Source organism: Pteropus medius, unplaced genomic scaffold (assembly GCF_902729225.1).
Source record: "Pteropus medius unplaced genomic scaffold, Ma_sr-lr_union100, whole genome shotgun sequence".
In the NCBI taxonomy this organism is placed as follows: Eukaryota; Metazoa; Chordata; class Mammalia; order Chiroptera; family Pteropodidae; genus Pteropus; species Pteropus medius.
Genome location: NW_024349505.1, coordinates 2288814 through 2310617, shown reverse-complemented (window position 1 = coordinate 2310617; position 21804 = coordinate 2288814). Strand labels below are relative to the sequence as shown.

The window sequence follows — 21804 nt, the reverse complement described above, 5'->3', positions numbered from 1 at the left end:
AAGAAATAAATCACATAACCTCAAGCACTGAAAGTTGCTAAGATGAGAAATAAGGCAGGGGCAATGTAATAAAAACCAGTGACAGGGCTGACAGGAGTGGTGGGGGGCCTTGCTCTTTTAAAGAGAATGATCAAGAAAGGCTTATATCTTCAATAATTTAAAGCTATGCATTCTGATAAGAACCGATGGTAGAGGGGTCCAGGCAAAGGAATCAATTAGACAATCATTGCTTGGCATGTTTGATGAGCAAAAAGAGTCAGTGTCTTGGAACCGGAGTATATAGAATGCTAGAAGATGAAATCAGAAAGTTAGGATGAGACCAGGCTATACATAGTCTTATAGACTATGTAAGGAATTTGGATTTTATTTTAAAAATAAACCACTGAAAGGGGAAATAATGTAGCCTGATTTATGTTTTAAAATATAATTCTAACTGTTGTGTGGATAGCCTTTAAGAGGCCAATGGTAAGAAATTACCAACTCTGCAGAGAGATCAGCAGGCAATAGAAATGTTTTTTTCTCTCTCAGTCTTTCCCTTTCTTTACACACTTGCATTCACACATCTTTAACAAGGTAGTTTTCTATATGCACCTTTAAGGAAAAAAAAAAACTAACTTGTACTTAGGTGGCAACATGCTATCACTTGATTTATTTTATACAGCATATTTCAGACTTCAATAGAGAAGTGGTGTTTTTAAGTACTTGTCTGTGCAATCAACTGTACAGTACATTTATTATTTATAATGTATGGCTTAATACTAAGGCAATGATCTATTTATTTTACTTTATTTGCATATATTTTTAATAATTCAGAAAAAAACTAAGTAATATGTCATTTCACATATTTTTCTTTGACTGTCACAGGCAATAATAGATACATAGTCTAAACATTAAAATAAGCTCTTTTAAAAGTGTGAGTTTTTTTTAATGTATCCAATTAGTAGTTTCCAAATTAGTGTATGACTTTTCAATCTTTTAATGAAAACCAGTAATGTACCACTGTCAGTCTGTATTAAGGCATACATCCTGATATGCTTTAGTAACATTTATTAACTAATTGTACTTTAATCTGGCATATAGTAGGAACTTACTGTATGTCTGATTAATTACATTATTTTATTACACAGGGATTTTACTAAACTCATAGAATAATTGTGTTTTCGATAGAGGCATATAAAGCTTACATATTTCAGAACCTAAAGATTATTTTATTTACTTTTTACTTGAGAGAGAGATTGAGAGAATGATAAAGAAGACGGAAAGCAAAAAGGAAGAATGTAATTTAGATATCTTAAACAGAGTGACTTTTGAAAAAGTATTATTTTTTATGTTAAAGCCCCAAGAGCCAATCAGTGATGCTTGAAAATGAAACACACACACACACACACACACACACACGCACACAGAGGCACATGCAGGCTTCTTTTTATTTGAAGAAATTTTAACATAAAATTGAATTATTTTAGTAATAAGTTTTGGTGTACTAAAAACTTTTATTTGAGAATTGAAAACAAATGTGCTGGAATATATACATAAGGATAATTTCATAATGGCGTGTTGATAACATGAATACTGAGCCTAAATGGCATCTTATCAGAAATGCCTTCCATAAATCCCTACTAAAGTAGCCCTCTCTATCCTAGAGCCACTCACTCTCCCTTGTCTGTGTTAATTTTTCATAGTATGATCACCGTCTTATATTAACTTATTTATTCATGTGCTTGTGGTGCTCCCTGCATTGTTCCATTTAAAAGTAAGATATTTGTCTAAGTTTAATGTCTTCTTGATATTTCACTAATGATCCTTCTTGACCATTCCTAATTCCTGCCATCCTTATGTATGGATTCCCCTTTTGATAACTCTATATTACACTTACAGTGTCCTGCTTATTTCATTCATGTCCTGTGGTTAACTTCTGTGCACATGTGTACATGTATGTGTGCAACCATGTGCATATTCTCTTTGACATTCCCAGGCTACAGCACATAAAAGCTCTAAAAATATTTGTATTCATTGATGAAGAATGTTTAAGACAACAGAGAACATTATAAATAGAAAATGAAGTACCAGTTTGGGGAACATGGACTGAGCAGAAGCTCATCAAAACAAATTAAACAAAACTATATTAACTTCTCAGATCTTATAGTCCGAGAAAGACCAATTTCATCATGGATTGAAAACCTACTGATTTAAATATGCAGTTTTCATGAATCATTATTTTAGTTCTAGCAACTGTAAGTATTTCTTTTATGTATGAAGTGCTGATTTTCTTCTTTTTCTATTCTGGTAAAAAGCAGTGTATAAATAATAAAAATCTTTTAAATTATAAAAAATTAGCAATAAGGTCATTTTTGTGCTTCAAATTGTATTTGTTTCTGATATTTACTTGGAAGATAAAAATGATGAAAAATATATTTGTTAAAGGGGTGGCTATGAATCAACCATTTTAACGCTTATTAACTTTCTTCTACATTACTGATCCCCAGCTATGTAATTAAAATAGATTACCAAGGCTTAGATTTAAAAATATAAATAAAATGGAACTAACATTATTTAGGTAGAAGACTCACTAACAAGAGATTTTTCTCTTTATTAAATTGTAACCTAGCTGGGGGAAAAATGCTTGTCTATATTTTAAGATGTTTTTTAAAAAGTAGAGATAACCTGAACCTTTAAGACTATAGGGAGGAACCAGTTGGCAAGAAATAATTGTTATCTAAAAATTATGAATAGACTGTACAATTATTTCTCAATTTAATCATTTTTGGCCTACAAGGACAGCACTAACATCTGAAAACTCAGTTACTTGTCTATTATGGGAATTCCTAATGCACACTTATCAAGTTCTTAAAGAAAGTTTCACGTTGGAATTTCATATTTTTATGTTTATTGTACTTTTTAGGACAAATGAAGGAACTAAAAGATATTAATGTGCTATATTGATTATTGCTATATAAATGGCATTAGACAAAAAAAGTGTTAAATATTCATGAAAATCCTTATTTCCTTTAGGTTCCAGCTAGCAAAGGATGTGAGAGAAATAACTTACCAAAGGAGGAAACTATAACACAGTACAAATAATCACAGGAGTTATAAACAAAGGTAGTTGACATTAATAATTAAAAGAAAAAAATTCTCTGTGGAGATTTAGATGAGCTAAAAGTATAATGTGTAAAGTCATTTGGCTAACTGATCATGAGTTATGTTCTAGACCAGAGTAGTGTATGTAACTGGTTCCTCTACTCTATTTTTCTAGTCCAATAATATGTCTAATTTAATAAATGTATAATAGTTCTTATACATTACCTGTGAGGAAAAATTGTCCCCATTAGAGCCTGATATTCTTATTATCTGTAAGCGAATATTCAATATAAATAAATGTGATAGGGAAAGTTTATCACTTCTCTGAAGTTTTTGTGTTACACATTAAATTAATTCTAATGGAAATTGTGTTATTGTTGTCAATATTCAAGAATATGTTAATCTGACTTTTGCACTAAAAATTATTTATCATTTTATTATGAGATTTTAAAAATTGGTTTGTGTTTGCTTTTTTGTTTGTTTATTTTCTGTGGTTTTGAAAATGGTTGTTTATCTCAACAGGACGTTTTTTGATGAAGAAGCTGTAGAGCTGCTAAACGCACTACAACACAGGAAACCTTAGTGCAGAAGGATGGTTTACCCTTGGAGATTAATTCTGTGTCTGTCAGTCGCTGGGTGTCTTTCAGGTAACAATTTTGCCTTATATATCAAATAACAAAAATAGATAAAGATCTTCATGACAAAATATCCTCAGGTGTTCTTTTAAATTTATATCAGTATTCAGAAATTTTAACAAAAGGAAGAGAAAACAACCCTTAAAACCTTGTTAGCATTGCAAAAAGTCATATACAACTCAATATAAGAAGGTTCTTAAAAAATACTACGTATATGAGAATAAAATAAGTATCTGTCTCACCTCAGTGACTTTCATTTATAGCATAAGCCATTGTTAGCCTTCAGAATATATGGTTTATACACATAATTTATGGCAGGTAATTATAAAAATGTCTCATTACAATGCTGAATTTCACCATATAAAAACAGAACCATGCTGACTTTATTGCGCGCGCGCACACACACACACACACACACACACACACACACACACGCTATCATTTATAAACATCTCTAACACAACGCATTCTCTTGATTGTCTAGTCTTCAACTTTGTTTTGATCAATTTTATTGTTCTGTTTTGAATCTAAAATGAGATATTTTATTCTACAAAAGTAGTTTATGTTCTTTGAAATAATACTATCATAATGCTAAAAATTAATATGCCAGAAGCTTTTTTTGTTTTAATTTAAGAATGCCTGGAAATTAAATTATAGCAATGATTTAAATGCTTATACACATAACATTTCAGGTTGATTAGATTTAACTCAGTGGCTATATATTCTGTTAAGTGCTAACAGTGTAACTTCAACTATGAATGATGGATGAGTCCTCTTTAAAACCAGAAAGGTAGTCCTCAGTTTAAATTCTGCTCAAAAACTTCATTTTTAATTCAAAGAATATCTTTATATACAGAGATGAGTCTAGTATTTTAGTCATATAAATGCATGTTATTGTTTTCATATTATATTATAACATTTAAATGTATCTAAATATTTTTAAAAGATATATAAAAGCCTCTTCCTCGTTGAAATACTAGTAATAACTGGAAAAACAAAAGTCATTGATTTCTTATTATTATATGTGAGCATCATAGCTTCCAAAAGAAAAAAGATTTAAGAAGAGACAGGAAAGGTGGAATGAGACCTCTATAAAATGTTGATAGAGACATCTGTGAAAAAGTAAAAAAGTGAATAGTTTCAGAGACATTAAAAGTTAAGTGAAAAGTTAAAATGTTTAGTTAAAAAAAAATAATCATCAAATATTTTATTCTTTCTTAGGATCTTTCTATACAATATTACCATCTTCCCTGCTGATCTCATCTATGTCTCTTTTACTTTTTCAATATCATCCTCCTTTTGAACTCACAAACTATCCAAAAGAAATGGAGATAGATTTGTGAGGTGATATAAAGGATGCCCAGTTTAGTTAGAATTTCAAATAAAAAACAATTAATTGCTTTAGTTCCAGTATAGCCCATGCAATATTTTATCTAAATTTTAAATTTAACTACTGTCCAGCATTTTTTATTTATTAATCTTCAATGCTAGGTGGAGGAAGAGTGATAGTTTATAATATCATTCCAAATTTTATTTTCTTATACTGGACCAATACTCAGCCTGAGGTGGGGTCAATGATCGCTAGAGTTTCAGGTCATAAGAGAATCAAGGTGCTGCTCTTTCCATAGTGTGACATGAAACATTGGAAGATAAGAATAATAAGGCTGAGTCTGGAGGTAAGTTGCTGCTCTAACATCATAGACAAAGCCAAAAAAAAAAAAAAAAAGNAAAAAAAGCTGAAAACAAAGGACATTTGTAATTTTTACATGAGCTTTGATTTTTAATCATCTGCATTTTATAAGAAGCATATTTAAGAGTTACTTTTTAAAACCAATTAATTTCTTCTCTGCTGTAGATATCTGTTTAGAATTGATTAAACACTTGAAAGCATCAGTTATCAAAGATAATTATATAATTATATTAAAAAACTTTCACCTTTACCTTCTTATTTTAACAAATTGTTCTGGAAGTACAGCCCTTATTATGCTCTTGTTACTTGGTAATACTTATATTCAATATTTACTTCATTATTTTATTATTTAATAGTTTAATCTATGGTTTCTCTGGTTATTGCTTTTATTTGTCTATGAGTATCACATTATAAGACCTATTTGGTACATTGACTTTATTATTATTACAGAAAATGAGGGTAATTAATCTATAGGTCATGAACACATTTTATGTTGTTGCTTCTTTTTGAACCAGCAAAATAGATTAAAGAAATAAGAGAAGATCCAGACTGTATTCCCTGTTTGTTTTATTTATTTTGTTTTTAATGGATGGATGTCTTGGGTGTGTTTAACTAGGAAACACAACCCTGTGTTTAAAAAATGGCTGTTGACAGCAGTAACTGGTTGACAGCTTTCACAGGGATATATGACCTTATATTAAAAATGGAATCATAATTAAAACAATAAGTCACTATCACATAAATCAGAATGGTTAAGATTCAGAAAAAACAAAACAGGAAAATAATGCCAATTACTGATAAAGACACAGAAAACAGGAATGTTTATTCATTGCTGATGGGAAGGCAAAATGGTGTATAACCTCTCTGGAAGACATTTGGGCAATATTTACGAAGATAACAGTCTTACCATATAATCAAGCAATTAGACGCCTAGGCATGTATCTAACTGATTTTAAAACTTATGCTCACAAAAAATACCTGCATATAAATATTTATAGGAATTTTATTAATAATCACCAAAAACTGGAAACACACAAAATGTCTTTAAATAAGTGAATGAATAAACAAACTGTGGAAATTCCACATAATGCAATAATTTTTAGTAATAAATAGAAATGAACTGTCACACCCTGCAAACACATGGATGAATTCTATATGCATATTGTTAAGTGGAAAAAAACAATTTGAACAGGCTAGATATTTTATGATTCCATTTATACGATCTTTTGGAAAGGTAAAAACTACAGAGACCATACAGATCAGTGATTGTCAGGGGTTGGGGTCAGGGGATGATTGAATGTGTGAATGAGGCATAAGGCATTTTTTTGTGTGTGTGGCGAAACTATTCTGTTTGATACTGTAATTGTGGATGTAACATTATGAGTTTGCCAAAACCAACTGAACTTTATAGCACACAGTAAGCCTTAATGCATACAAATTAAAAAATAATCAAGACAAAATATGATTAAGGTCTAAAATACAGTAGTGAAAGGCATTAATAAGAGATGAAAGTTTCAAATATATTTTGGCAATAAAATATATAAGACTTACATATGGTTACATATTTTGTACTAGAGGAAATACTTAAGTTTTTCACTTCGCTTATAAGGGTAGATGACATTGCCATTTACTTCAACACTGAGTAGAATAAAGTAGGAGATATAGATGTAAAGTGGGGAAATGCTGAACTAAACACTGCACATGTTAAGTTTCACATATCTGTATCAGATTCAGGTGAAAATGTCTTACGTTTAGGATAGGTAACTGAGCTAAAAGTAGATTTGGGTTTTATTATTCTATAGATGAATTTGAAGCTCTAGGAAGGGAAATAATCACCCAAGGATTACACACACACACACACACACACACACACACACACACACACACAATGATGAGTCATAAGGCAAAGAAGAAATTCTGAGAAACGTGCTTTTAAAGAGTGAGACAAAGTATACGTTGAAAAGAATGAAAGGTGAGTTATAAGTTTGAGGAGACTCTAGGAAAAAGCAATAATAGAACATCTTCAGAAAGGAAGTGGTCAGCAGTGGCCTTTTTTAATTCTACCAAATATTTATTTACATATATGAATGTTTTGCATGCAAATAATAACAATCTATTTTTGTTAACAATAAAAATGATGGACTATTTCTCCAGCTTTATTTCAGATACAGTGGCAGAGCACTGTGATCTAATGTCATTAACTGAGCTTGAAAAAACACTTTAAAATCAGTATAATTATTTTATATCAGTATGAAATAACTTCAATAAAATCTAAGCTTTTTGTGACAGAATGTGTGAAACTATTTGGGGGAGGAATCATGATTACGATAGCCTAGTTCTGAATTTCTATGTGACAAAAAACATCGGCATTTAAACCTCTACTGTGCCAAAATCCACATTATTGTTTTCTTTAAAAATTATTCTGCAAGGATATAATATTCTCCAAATTTGTGTAGAGGTAGTGATTGAGGGGACACAGAATGGTTCAGGATTTATCTTATTTGAATTTATAAACAACTTTACTCACAATCTTTGGCTCTTTGTGTATTGCTTTTTATTCAATATCCATACTTAAACAACAACAACAACAACAACAACAACAAAAACTAAGGAGTTTAAATTGTTCTGCTCTATTATACGGAGTATCCTATTCAATAAGTTTTTAATCATCATACTCCTTTTGAAATGTGACTGGTAATTATTCTATTTTCTTTAAAATATTTAAAAAGTAGAGAAATGAATTACAATAATATTTGTCACAAATAGGTTTCTTTCTGTGAAATGTAATAGAACAGTCTGATATGACCCTGAGGTTAGGGAAGATAGTGCATGTGAAATAACTCATATATGAATATACAAATATTAATAGTATTTATTATTAGAATAGGCTAGAAAATAGCTATTATCAGATTTATTAACATACAATGATTTGTTGAAGAATTTTGAAAAGCATTCTATTCGTACTGGCATATAATTTTTCAACATCTCAAATATATTTCTACCAAAGTTATAAACTTAAGGATAATATTTAATTAGATTTTTTAAAACTAAATATATTTAATACCTCTTCTAAACTGAAAAAAATAATATTTTTCTAACTAAATTTACGAATCTTAGGATTAAAAGTAATTTGGAAATTTTGTGGCCCAGAGTCTTGTACTTGGGCAAGTAGAATATTATTTGTTCTCAATAGGGATGAAGCTCAGGGAGGTTCTATCACATGCCCCATGTCACAAAGATGGTAACTAGTAGAAGAATAATGAGACAGCTGTCTTCTATAAAAATGCTTTCAACATACCAGACAACCTGAAGATGAGACAGGAGAGAAAATCCAGTTGCTCAGAGCTATACTGACTCTCTTCCTACATAAGTACATCTAGTTACTTCCTCCTGAATTACTTACAGATGCTTCTGATGTAAGCTGTATTGCTTTAAAAACAACAAAAAACATTTTTTTTCTCTCCTACTTTGACCCTATTTTCCTCCATTAGGTTAAGTTCATTATATTGGAAAGATAACAGTTTGTTCCTTCTGCCAAGAGGATGACATGTTATTGAACAAGAGAATGTCTGTCATTGATAAGCTTATACCAAAACTCTCCTTCTTGGTGGCAGTGTGGCAAATAGCACAAATCTTTGTCACTGTCAGCTAGTGATGCTCAAGAACTTTAACAGGAAAATAAGAACAAGAGTGTTACAAAAAACAGGTACCTAATAATATTAAGCCTGACTGGCCTACTGCAGTGGAGAAAGAGAAATGGATTATGGCTCCTTCATGATCATTTTGAAATTATGTATGTGCACATTGTATTGGTCCCTAAGAAGTCATAATGATAATGAAGCTTACCTCAGTGCAGGAATCCAAGCTGACTCATCATCTGTGCACTGGTGGTATTAGAGATGCAATTAATCAGAAGAAAATTTAATTTTTCCTTGTCATCAGGGGAGAGTCACTGGAATTTAGTGAATTTTATTTTATTTTTATCTTAAAGGCAGATAAAATGTTAAAAGGTAATCTATAATTGTCAGTAATTTTTGGAGTGATAAAAGTCATCAACTGAAGAGATTCTGCATCCTTAAGAAATGAGAGCAAATATATGTTCTCAATGTTTTCAAGATTAAAAAGAGAATAAACTAACTTATTAGGTCAGCTAAATGTTATTTCTCTTACATAAAAATGTTAAAAATATTTTTCCACTAAAATATTAGGTAAGAAGTAAGTAATATACATCAAAGAGTTTTGTAATCTATAAAGTGTCATCAAAGTTATCTCATGCTTCTTAAATTGGACTGATTTTTACTAGCATTATTATTTTTAACAACAATAACTCTTTGCTGATGGAAAATTAGTCATGCACATTTGCTCTCTTTGTTATTATAAAATAATGGTCAAGCAATTCATATTGTATCCAGTGCCTACTAGAACTTGTGAACAAATATTTACAATATCATTTTTTTAATTTTAATTAGTTTCAAGTATACAGTACATTGGTTAGACATCTATATAGTTAGTAAAATGATCCCCACAATTGCTCCCTCCCTCTCCTGACCCTCCACCTAGCCAATGTATAAATGATAATTTCATTCCTTATGCCATGCTTCCCATCCCTGTAACCATCTGGCAGCTACTATATCATTTTTTAAGCAGAGATAAATTTCTATCACAGTACTACTACTGTGAAAATACCAATTTATGCTGAAGATTGTTTTATAACTTTTGAAATTCTGGGGAGCCCCTACGTAGTAATCCGAGTAATTTGTCAGCAAGAAAACAGCTACTTTTCTATGTCTCATTGCTTCAAATTCAGGTATATTCTGCATATAAAATGGTGAGACAGATTCATTCACTGAGCACCCAAGCAAGCTGAATACAATTAAGATGCAGAAAAAATACAGGGAGAAATTTATGCTCTCCTTGACTTTAAATAACTTTTATAGGCTTATCAGAACCTAAATACTGAAAATATATTATTTGTGAAATAAGCCATTTATAACTACTTATGAAAATGAAAAAGGGTTAAGTGCTGTATATTGTCTTCTGTTTATTTTAGCTCTTTCAGAAAATCTTATTTGGCTAACCATTAATAAAGTTAACTACATATTTCTTGAAACTTTGTCAACTGCTATATTTGGTGATATTTATTTGATATAGGTGACGACCACAATATTTATCTTTTCTAGCATTTATCTTGAAAAAGAAATGTTTTTCATTCCAATTCTCACTTCACTTTAATACTGAAATTTATCAGAGAGCTTAGTTATTTCTAATGATGTGTTTATAATGGTGTCTATGCTTGCAGTGTGACTTTAATCTCAGTATGGATTAGAATATGGTGGAACCATCCAACAGTCCAGATTGGGAATAAATAGTTTAAGTGATGCTCTCTTTCTTCTAGTACTTGCATGTTTTGCAATTATAATTTTACATGCTTAAATAAAAAATACAATACCATTTGCTCTATAAAACAGAAACAATGCCTGTTCTATCTGATATTTCATATGCAAGACCTAGCATAATACTTTCTGTGAATTGGATGCCTATTTTTTAAATAAATGAAAGAAAATAATTGTTTGATTCTTTTCTTCTGTTAAGAGGAACATAAGCTATGTATCTGATATAGAAATTTCTGGTCAGAAAACATCAAAAAGAATGAATAATTTTGGATTCTCTAACCTGATTATTCTGATTTGTTTTAATACCAAGAACCAAGCTGAGACTTCTTTGGACATCCTAAAGTCCTGGATTAAAGAAGTAGCAATTATCCTAGATTAGTTTAGGGGATTGTGAAAATAGTTAATAAAATTTTTTTAAGAAAGAAAGAGAGAGGTAAAAAGAAGGAAGGATGAAGTTGGGGAAGGGAGGAGAGAGAAGAGAAGAGAAGAAAGGGTCAAGGAAAGGAGGGAAGAAGGGAGGGAGGGAGAAAGGAAGGGAAAAAGGAAGGGAGGAAGGAAGGAAGGAAGGAAGAAAAGGAAGAAAAGCAATGAAAAAAGAAAGCAAAGAGAAAATAAAAAATATAAAATCTTTGAATTGTCATGCCTTTAATCAGGCTGCTCAGGCCTCTTATCATCCATTTTCACTCAAAACGCAGGTCTGGAAGATTTTGCTTCAAGAAGTTCTAAAGGTCTCCCAAAGGTCATCTGCTTTATATGTCTTTTTACTTGCTCCTATGTGGTATTCAGAGATGAACTAGCCGATGATGCCTTTGCTGGCCTAGCACTATTTTTGTTTAACACCTAAATTGAGAAAGAACTGTTTCAACCTGGCCCTAGATCCATATTTGTTCCAGTTTAATCCTTGAAGAAATTGACTGTTTTTTAAAATGGGATTAAGTGGAACTCAAGATGCAACATTTGTTTCATTTATGGTTCAGTCTGTCTATTAAAAAAAAATATTGTAGCTATGGATAAAAATTTCCAAGTGAGAATGGCATATATAATTTGTAAAATGTATTGTATATTGGGTATGTTGTATATTGGAGATGGAGATTACAATGATAAAAACATTTTTTAAATGTTCTCATTCCTAATTCCAATGGCCTAATAAATTCCATCTTTTAGTCCATTTCATTTGTCTATCTACTAATCTAAAATTTTAATTCAGTGTCTACTATATATCGTTCTAGTCATTAAGGATACAGCAATGAACAACAGACAAAATCTGTGTCCTTAAGGAACTCACATTTTAAGAGAAGAGATAGACAACTTATTAAAAACACAATAATACAAAGTCTGATAGGGATAATTCCCAAAAAGAAATTAAATAGAGTAAAGGGGTAGCAAGTGATATGTATAGTTATGTGTTACCAAGGTGTTACTTTATGTAGGATGATCAAGAAAGTTCACTTTAAATAGATCTCTAAGGAAAGATCTGATTAGTGTGATAAAGCAAGCCATGTGAATGAATATCTGGGAGAAAGTGTTTCAGCAACAGAGAAAGGCAAGTGTCAAGCCCTCAAGGGAGAACAGATTTACTATATTTGAAGAAGAACTAATATAGAAGAGAGAATGACCTATGTGGATGAAGAGAATTTATGACAAGAAGAATGATAAGGGGTGAAATAAATAGATAGGCAATAACCAGGTCACATTTTAAGCATTCATGTTTTTAGCATCAAAACATTTTAAAGAATCATGTTAGATGCTTTACGAAAAAGAGAGCTTGGACAAGAATGTAATCAGGGAGAATAGGTAGGCTGCTGTTACAGAAATCTGGGAGAGAAAAGATGGCAATAACAAATTAGACCTGCAGGTATTCAATGGCTATTTATTGATTTCATTATGAGTCAGCAATAGTATGTACTTACCAAAAAAGAGCTAACATGATTTTCAGCTATATTACCAATGCCTAGAATAAGGGAGAGGTTAGATCTACTTTGTATCTATCATGCTAATAATGACTATGGTATTATGTTCACATCCAGGCTCAATCATATGTATGATGGAAACGTAGATAAATAAGAATGTATTCAGTGGAGGAAAAGCAAAATGATGAGGAAAAACTTGAAATGACAAAAGGAACTAAAAAAATAAGAACTAAATTAAAGATTCAACTAATGTTTAAGGGAATTTTTGACCCAACATTAAGGGGAGGTCTCCTTCTTCTTGCAGGGTCTTCCCTAAAATTAACTAATTGTTGTTTTTTGTAAGCCAGATATTCAAAACTCCAATTTACAAATGTCTTTGGGGGCCAGCCAAAAGTTTCTTTCCTTCTTCCTCTCTCCCTCCCTCTCTCCCACCCTCCCTCTGTTCGTTCTTTCTTTCTTTCTTTCTTTCTTTCTTTCTTTCTTTCTTTCTTTCTTTCTTTCTTTCTTTCTTTTCTTTTCGCTTTCTTTCTTTCTCTCTTTCTCTCTCTCTCTCTCCTCTCTCTCTCTCTCTCTCTCTCTCTCTCTCTTTCTTTCTTTCTTTCTTTCTTTCTTTCTTTCTTTTCTTTTGTAGTTTAACTCTGTGTATATATCCTGGTCATACTTTATAGTGATTTGACCTGCCTCTTCTATATCCGGATTAACAGTAATGATTTTCAATGGCAAATTGACTGCTTTATTTGGGACATTAAGAGCTGATCTTTCATATTGACTAATAACAACTATAATTGTTCATAGCATAAAACAAGTTATAAAGACTGAAGAAAATAACCTTTTTTCTTAAAAAAAATGTATCATATATAAATATCATTTTCGGTATCCCAATCTCTTTGTGAAATATGTCAGCCTATTATTTCTCATAGCAAGAAAAAATTGTCTTATGGCAAATAGGCAGGAATCTCATCTCAGAAGACAGAATTTCCAAAGGTTAATACTACAGACAGCTGCTATCTGTAAATCAGCAGTCCCTAACATTTTTGGCACCAGGGACCAGTACTCCTATGAGCATCTGATGCCTGATGATCTGAAGTGGAGCTGAGGCAGTGATGTTAGCGCTGGGGAGTGGCTGCAAACACAGATAAAGCTTCACTTGCTCACCTACCACTCCCCTTTTGCTGTGTGGTCCAGTTCCTAACAGGCTATGGACTTGTACCGGTCTGTGGCCCTGGAGGTTGGGGACCCCCTGCTCTAAATAGCTAAAAGTTTGTCATATGTAAACAGTTTATGTTTATTCTAAAAGATCTAAAGGGATAAATGAATCAAAGTACAGATAAGTGAGAGGTAGAATTAATTTGTCTAAACAGATCATTCTAAGCAGCCAGTGGTAGGATCCACTCTATTTCAAAAGAGTCTGTCAGTTCTCTATAAAGAAATTTCAAGCATGAGCTAATGATTACTATGTAAAAATAATTTTAGCATCAAAAAGCTTGCTCACTAAGATGATAGATGATATTAATGGGTTTTTCTCTTAATCCTTAGAGCTATGATTCTGTTAGTTGGACTTTAAAGAATAGTTATAAGTTTTTAATTTTATTTGTACCATATTTTTTATAACAGAAGATGTTTAATAATAGAGGATTACTTAACAAGAGAATGGGGAATAGTTATAGGTAGGATAAAGAAAAATGGAAATGATGGGTTGAAGGTTAGAAAAAATATATTCTATGGATACATTTAGTAGTTTTGATACTTATTAGATATGGGGGCTAAAAGAAGAGGGAATAAATGATGCTTCTGTCTGTCATTTTGAGCCAGCATATGGGAGAATAGTAGAGCCAGAGATAGAAATAAAGACCCAAAAAGGAGATTAGTTTGAAATTAAAGATGCCAAAATATGATAAAATTTTGAGTTTAAGAAATAGCTGTTATTATCAAATAAAATACAATGAATTGGGGAGAAAAATTAATACACTGGAATTATTTTTTCATTATAGAGCACAAATTGTCAAGAACCTATTTTTTTTTTTTTTTGAGTCTATCCAAGGAGGAGTTATTTTTTAAAGTAATAAAATAGGCCTGATTATAAAATAGCCTTTTCATGAACTCAGGTGATTTCATTCTGTGAAGCTATTCTGTTTGATCAGAACCTTGTTTTAAATATAGTTTCCTAATAAATGATTCCTTTCAGAATGTAAAATAGCGCATTTGAGGAAAAATCGTTTAGAATTAATAGGGCTGTGTACTAATTTCAACTTTGCCGCAAATTGCGGGTCTTTGGACAAATCATTTCCTTTTCTGTTACACGTTAGCTTAGACTACATTATTTTAAATCCTCTTCCATATTCTAATATTATCTTCTCATCATCTCAGAACTTTCACTAAAGCCTCAAAGTTGAGAACAATAGAAGTTAAGGTTTCAGTATTTAAAAGAATGGTTCTAGACACAGCCATGTTTTATTTACTAGAACATGGCAATTACGGTCCAGCCTAAACAATTAGACAATTAAAAATTCAAAGAAAGTTAAGAGAAAAGAGAAGTCATCAGACTATATAAAGCTGATGGAAGTGGACTGAGTTTTCTTTTTCCATTACTAAGGGCAAAAAAAAAGAGAATACGTCCCTCAAGCCAAGAGGGGAAGCTTCAGAACTCCTTCTGGCAATTGCAGTGTCTGCAGGAAGAAGAAACTTACCTCTCATGCCACCTCTAAATGCTTGTTAAGCTACAGAAACCAGATGTCTATAACAGAGAGAGTGATGGAACATAAGATCCTAGAAAAATCTTGGGAAGATGGGCGTAGAAACTAATTTCTGTTTATCAAAGTCATGAAGTTGATAAGTTATCCTTGAAGCCTGAATGAGATTAAAATATCGTGGAAGATACAGTAAATCTTAGCATTTGGAAGAGGAAAGGTTGGTAAACCTTCTGTGGGACAAAAATTGATCCTAGGCTTGAGCCAACTTGATGGATTCTAGCAAATGCCACCTGAGAGAAGAAGATAACCTCAGAAAAAGAAAATGAAGGAAGGCTCTTAGGGGCTAGAACTTGGAGGAGGGTGTCAGCATAAGACATTACTCAGAGAATAGATTGCCTTATCCAGGAACTGAAAACATGATAGATCATAAGGAGCCTCTAAAGAACCATCATGTGTAACCCATTAGAGAATTAGTATCTGGGCATCTGCCATGTAGATAGCCTTGATAGCCATATCAAAACAGTGACAGTCAACTAAATCAACTAAGACTTGTGACCTTTATCTTCCCAACATCATCTGAAAGATTCATCAGGAGAAGGGAAGAAAGGGAAAAAAATAACACTTCTTTGGCCCTGCCCCAAGTCTCCTACCCATGGGGCAAATGTGATCTGGAGAGAAGAGGAATGAGAGACTGAAATTTTAGTATTGGCAGGGCCGGATACATAAGTATTCTAAAAACTAGTCACAATTTTTTTAACCGAAACATGCCTTGTTCTAACACTTTAAAGTATCTGGAAAACTGGGAATCCATCCAGAACAGGGAAAGGGTATTCTGGCAGGAGATATTTAAAGGCAGTAATTGAGGAAAAATAATTTTCTGTCCCTATCATAAACTCATTATATATAGTTAGATAGTCTCTTCTTACTGACATATAAACCTCCTTGGTAGCCTTTCATTGGTTTTTTTTTTTTTTTAAATAAAAATGTACTGAATGCAACTCTGAGTCAGGCAATTTCCTAGATGCTGTCAATAAGTCAGAGAAAAAGACCACCCCACACAGTCTTCTTTTGCAGAGGTTCCAGACATTTGTACCAATAAACAAATCTTGAAATAAGCTAAGGGGAAAAAATTCCCAGGATTTCTATGGTATTGAACATACATTATAATAATCATAGCTTCATTAGAGATCTTTCTTGGACTCTTTCTTGGTCAATTTATTAAGTAATTCATGCTAAAAGATTTCAGGAAAAGACAGGGCTTAAGTGGATGATGAGGTATTGAGTATATTTGAATAGGTGAAAAGAAAAATGCACTAAAGCAGAAAGAAACACACTACATTTTGCACAGAGAATCTTAGTCCTGCCTACTTATATTCTTTGGCATATTACAGAGATTCTTGCCCAATTCTCCATTTCCCCCAAGCACTTATATTCCATAACCATATGCTCTAAATGGACTCTTTACATTTAGGAAAACAAATCGAGAGTACATGACTTACAGGTCTACAAACGATTAATCTTAATGTTTGGAGAAAGCACGAATCCAGAACAAATAGATGTTTTACTAGATTAATGAATTGAAGTTATGTTTCTACTAGGCATTTTGCTGTAACTTATGTTACAGAATTTTATGATTTTCATTTAATTAAAAACCTTGAGTGGCAGATATTTTTTTCTTTTGAGAGAGAATGTAGAAAAATATATTCCTAGAGTGATAATATAGAATAAAATAGAATGTCACATGATAATTTCCATAGACATATATTCAAAACAAGGTTTGGATAATTCTTCAATCGTCACCTCTAAAATATTTAAAGATGATTCTGCATTTTTGGAAACTTTTATAGTGATGAATTAATTCCCAAAGATTTTCATTGTGTTTATTTATTGTTGGCTATGAATAAGAGCCATAATCACAAAATTGATCTTGTAAAATAGGTCAGAGAATTATTTTTCAGTGTTGAAGTCATTAGTATGAAAGATATGATTTCTACATCAAGTCTTCTATACTGAGTTCCTCAAACTTTCTACTATTTACTATAGTAAATCCTCCCTGAACATCATTAATAGGTTCTTGGAACTGCAGCAAAATGACGTGTAATGAAACCAATTTTACAGGAGACTAATTGATATAAACGAGAGTTAAGTTTCTATGACATCTCATCAACATTATAAGAAAACAAAATTGAGCAAAACAACATTATATAAGGACCTGCTGTGTTATCTTTAAAGTTGATTATTTGATTTACTCAATTCTGTTCTCTCTTTTAGGGAAAGATATGTGGTATGTTATCAGGTCAGGCACTTTTAAGTCTAAAATTGCCTTAATATTCTGCTACTCAAAAAAGAAGTGCACCATTTTTCTCCTAGCTTGCCATGCCTCAGTCACGTTGGCTTTGATTACTGAATATTCCAGTATAGGGCTCGTCACCAGATTCCAGGGTGTTGGAGACACTTCAGGAGATACACAATATCAAAATTGTTTTCATTATAGCATAAACATGCTGTGAGCCTTTTCTACTGCCTTAGTATTTCTAATAATGGAGCAAATGCAATTGTGAGAAAACTGCTGAAGTCATGGCTCAACCAAGGCAGTGGCACCAAACCTAAAATCTAGCCTCACTTAATGTCCTTGATGAAACCATAAAAATATTAATTTTATTAATAAAACTTTTGAATACATATCTTTTAATAATTTGTGTGAAACAGAAAGTATACATGGAGCACCTCTGCTGCATACAGTAGTACAACGTTTACAACAAGAAAAAGTATTCGCTTTTTTGTTCACAATTCTGTGGTTGTTTGAACTGTGAAACAAACTAGCCCACTATTTTTTCATGAAACACCATTATTACTTAAAAGAAAGACTGAAAGCTAAACTATTATTCAAGCTTATATATTTGGCAGGTATTTTATTTAAAATGAACTAAGTAGATCTGACACTTCAAGGGAAATAACTAACAGTATTTATTGCCAATAACAAAACTCATTGGGCCTTAATTATAATCGTTTTAAAATAGACTTTTTTAATGTCTAAATTTTGATTTCTAATATAGTAAAAACGTAAATAGAAATCTCATCTAAAAAATCCTTTTAGAGCCTCAATAATTTTCCAAATTGTAAATGTCTTAAAACCAAAAGATCTGAGAACTACTGTACGTAGAATGCATGGTAGACACTCAAACTTATCTGTTCAGTGAAATTGGAGGGGTAAAGACTGAAAAGCAATCATGTGTAAGATCATAAAGATCATATCTGAAGAACCTTGTAATCCATTGATAAAGAATTTGGACTTCATCCCATATGAACCACTGATATATTAAATGAGTTATTGGAATTTAGGATTTCCAAGGAGATGCAGGTGAATGACAGTGGCAAAGATAATATGTAGTTATCAAATAAATTGCTCATCATTTTCTTCCTTCTCATCTCCCATCCTCTGAATTCAGTCAGATATTAAGATAATTCATTTCTTCTGTTATAATATCTCACACTATTTATCACATTCTTTCTATTTTTACTAGCTTAAGTAAGTTCAGTCGCAAATAGTCTCATGTCTAATCTGCTAATTTCTATCTGGTTTCTGTGCCATGAGTCCTTTGCTCTTTCAACCCATCATGAAATCAGTTGACTGATTAATCTACTTAAAGCCAGTCTTGGCTACATCTTCATCAACCATTAAACTCATTAGATATAAAACAAACATTAGTGTTAACTTAGTGAGATGATAAATCTTAAACTTCTCAACATATTAGCCAAGGGCCCTAGTAACCTCTCTGAGTATATATTTCACTTGTTCTCTAAATAAAAACTTTAACGAAAGCAATTTATTCATTTTCTCTTTAAATATGTCATATCTATTTTAACCTTGGTACCTTTCTTTATATTATATTTTCCAGCTTGAAATGTCCATATCTCTTGCCTCATCATTTTATTACATTTAGTAAGATAATCCATATAAAGCAATTAGCAAAATGCCTAAAATATGTTATTTTATTCTTATTATTGCTAGTATAATATCCTGGAGGGCAGAAATTATGTCCTCAATCTCCATCACAACGTAGATCTTTCTACACATAGTGCATATTCACAAAACATATGTGGTTAATAGCAGTGATTACCCACATGTTGACTGACTGACTTTAAAGTTTGGGAGAAGAGCCACTCATCTAAGAAATCTGCTGAACAAGGCATAAGATCTTAAGAAAGACAAAAATAATCCTCAAACTCAGGGAACCATAAAGTGCTAGATATGTATTTCTGTCCAGGAATATTATACATTTTTATCACCTAGACAGAGAATCGTCAATAGTCTAGTATTTGCAAAACTCTCGTTAATCAACTTTTCTAGGTAAAAGAAGTTCAATTAAAGTTTAAGTCAACAGTTTATGAAGTTCATACCATATATTGAGATCTAGGTAATATCACAAACAAGAAGGTTACATTGGCTGTTACAAAATAGTGGCTTAGAATTGGAGAAGTTTTGTACTATGGACAATTCTCCTGATGTTTCTCTGATACTATGGAGTGAAGAAGTTATAAAAGGAGCCTATTCTATATTACACAGAATCTCCATGTAGAATAGATCTCAGAAACACACCTCCATTTGCTAACATTTTAGGGAGGATTTACATTTTTTGGAAGAAAATATACATGTTGAGGACCTAAACAGAGTGATGTAGAAGAGGAACTGACTGAGAGAAACAATATTTCCCATAAAGGAGACAGGAATTCAATAGCAGATTGAATGGATTATGGGGAGCTAGTGCCCTGAAAAGAAAAGCAGCCAGATTCAGTTACAGCATACCTGGGAGCAAAACCCACGGTTTGATGCCGTTTGACACTGATGAGGAGCCATTCTCTCTGTAATCAGTCTGGATAATCATATGTGTAGTTCCATTAGATAGTGTGCTTCATTTATTTTGAAATACCAGTCAGAGAATTTGAATTGTGTGTTTGTGGGAGATGGTGTATATTCTCAAGTTGGAAATCATTTGCAAGTAATTTAAAGATTTTGCTAAAGTAAAACTGTAGAAGGAATAAAAAATGATAAGCTTAAAAACTAATAGCATAATTATCTAAATAAAATAAATGCCATTTGTTAATAAAACACTTTTGATGGACTATTGTGCTTTACAAAATAGTATAGCTAAAGCTTGGCCAAAATGGGCCTTGCTGAGAGACAGAATGAGCTGACTGATTCTGCTCTTTTAAAGTGGGAGGCGCTGTTTTGTTTTGTTTTGTTTTGTTTTGTTTTTGTTTTTGTTTTTGTTTTAATTTCTTGTAGTAGATTTAGGAAGACAGAAGAAGCAGAGAGGAACAATAGAACAAGAGGACAAGAACCTGAGGAAGATCCTTGGCCAGTGAAGGATCAGACTTCCAAGAATACAATCTCTTTCCTGTTGTCAGTCTCAAATCTGTAGCTTAAGATTCTATACCATACACAATCACTTTATGTAAATGGTATTTTGCAGAAATCAAGGCAAAAGCACTGTTTCATGTTGGTGTCATTTCGAGATGAAGAAAAAGAAAATAACATTTTTTATAGGTGAAATTAGGAAGATGAGAGAACTAGAACTTTGGGAACAAGATGTAATAAAGAGACATTAAACCCCCTAGTGAGCTCTCAGAGACATTGCAGAGAGCAAGTGGTAGATGCCGGAGAATTTGAACTTTTCACCTTTTCAGGGGTAGATCTTCAAGCCACTTTATTTAACGTATTTTAGAGAAAGGAAAAGTTTTATGCTGGAAGACCTATAGATACTCAGCGGTTGACATATAGGCTAATGGCTGACCTCTATTTTTCTTCAAAAATTAGGAAAATCTAAGATGGTAAAGACCACATCAGTATGACACAGTGAAACAGGTCTCAACACAGACCAACATGTTAGCTGTATTCCTGACTGAGTTGGGAGCTAAGTCACTGGAACAAGTTTCTGTAATATGATTAGACTTTCTTGGAATTTGTATTTGTCACAGTTGCTGTTATGAAATATGATTAATTATATGAGGTAATTATAGTTTTTTTCTCAAGTATACTTAAGTTTGACTTCTTTTTTCTAGAAATTAAAAAAGGCAATATTGTTTGTATCTTGATAGATAGTGTGCTGTTTGGGGCCAGTATTGCAGGGAAGAAAATGCCATTGACAGAATGTGGAACCCATTGGTGAAACTAAAGTAGTGGTACAGCAAAATGTTAACATAAAATGTCTTAATCTAAGGGAGTGACTTTGAAGGGGCAGCTTAAAAACAAATATTTTCTTTTTTAGCAGAAAATAATGCTTTATAAGCACTCCACTTAAAGAACAGGTTAGAATAAAACAAACAGCCATACCACCTGTGATTTTGCAATTTCAAAGGAAATCACCATGAATAAGATACAGAAGTGCAATAATTTGGAAATGT

General features: G+C 32.0%; 1 protein-coding gene across 1 annotated transcript in view; it reads left to right on the top strand.

Moving 5' to 3' along the window:
* Positions 1–21804, top strand: part of CNTN5 (contactin 5) — a 1114755-nt gene that overhangs the window by 435015 nt on the left and 657936 nt on the right. Inside the window, exon 3 of the mRNA XM_039881982.1 lies at positions 3604–3728. Coding sequence (XP_039737916.1) covers positions 3674–3728 — 55 coding nt within the window. The 5' untranslated portion in view covers positions 3604–3673. The remainder of the gene's footprint in view (positions 1–3603; positions 3729–21804) is intronic.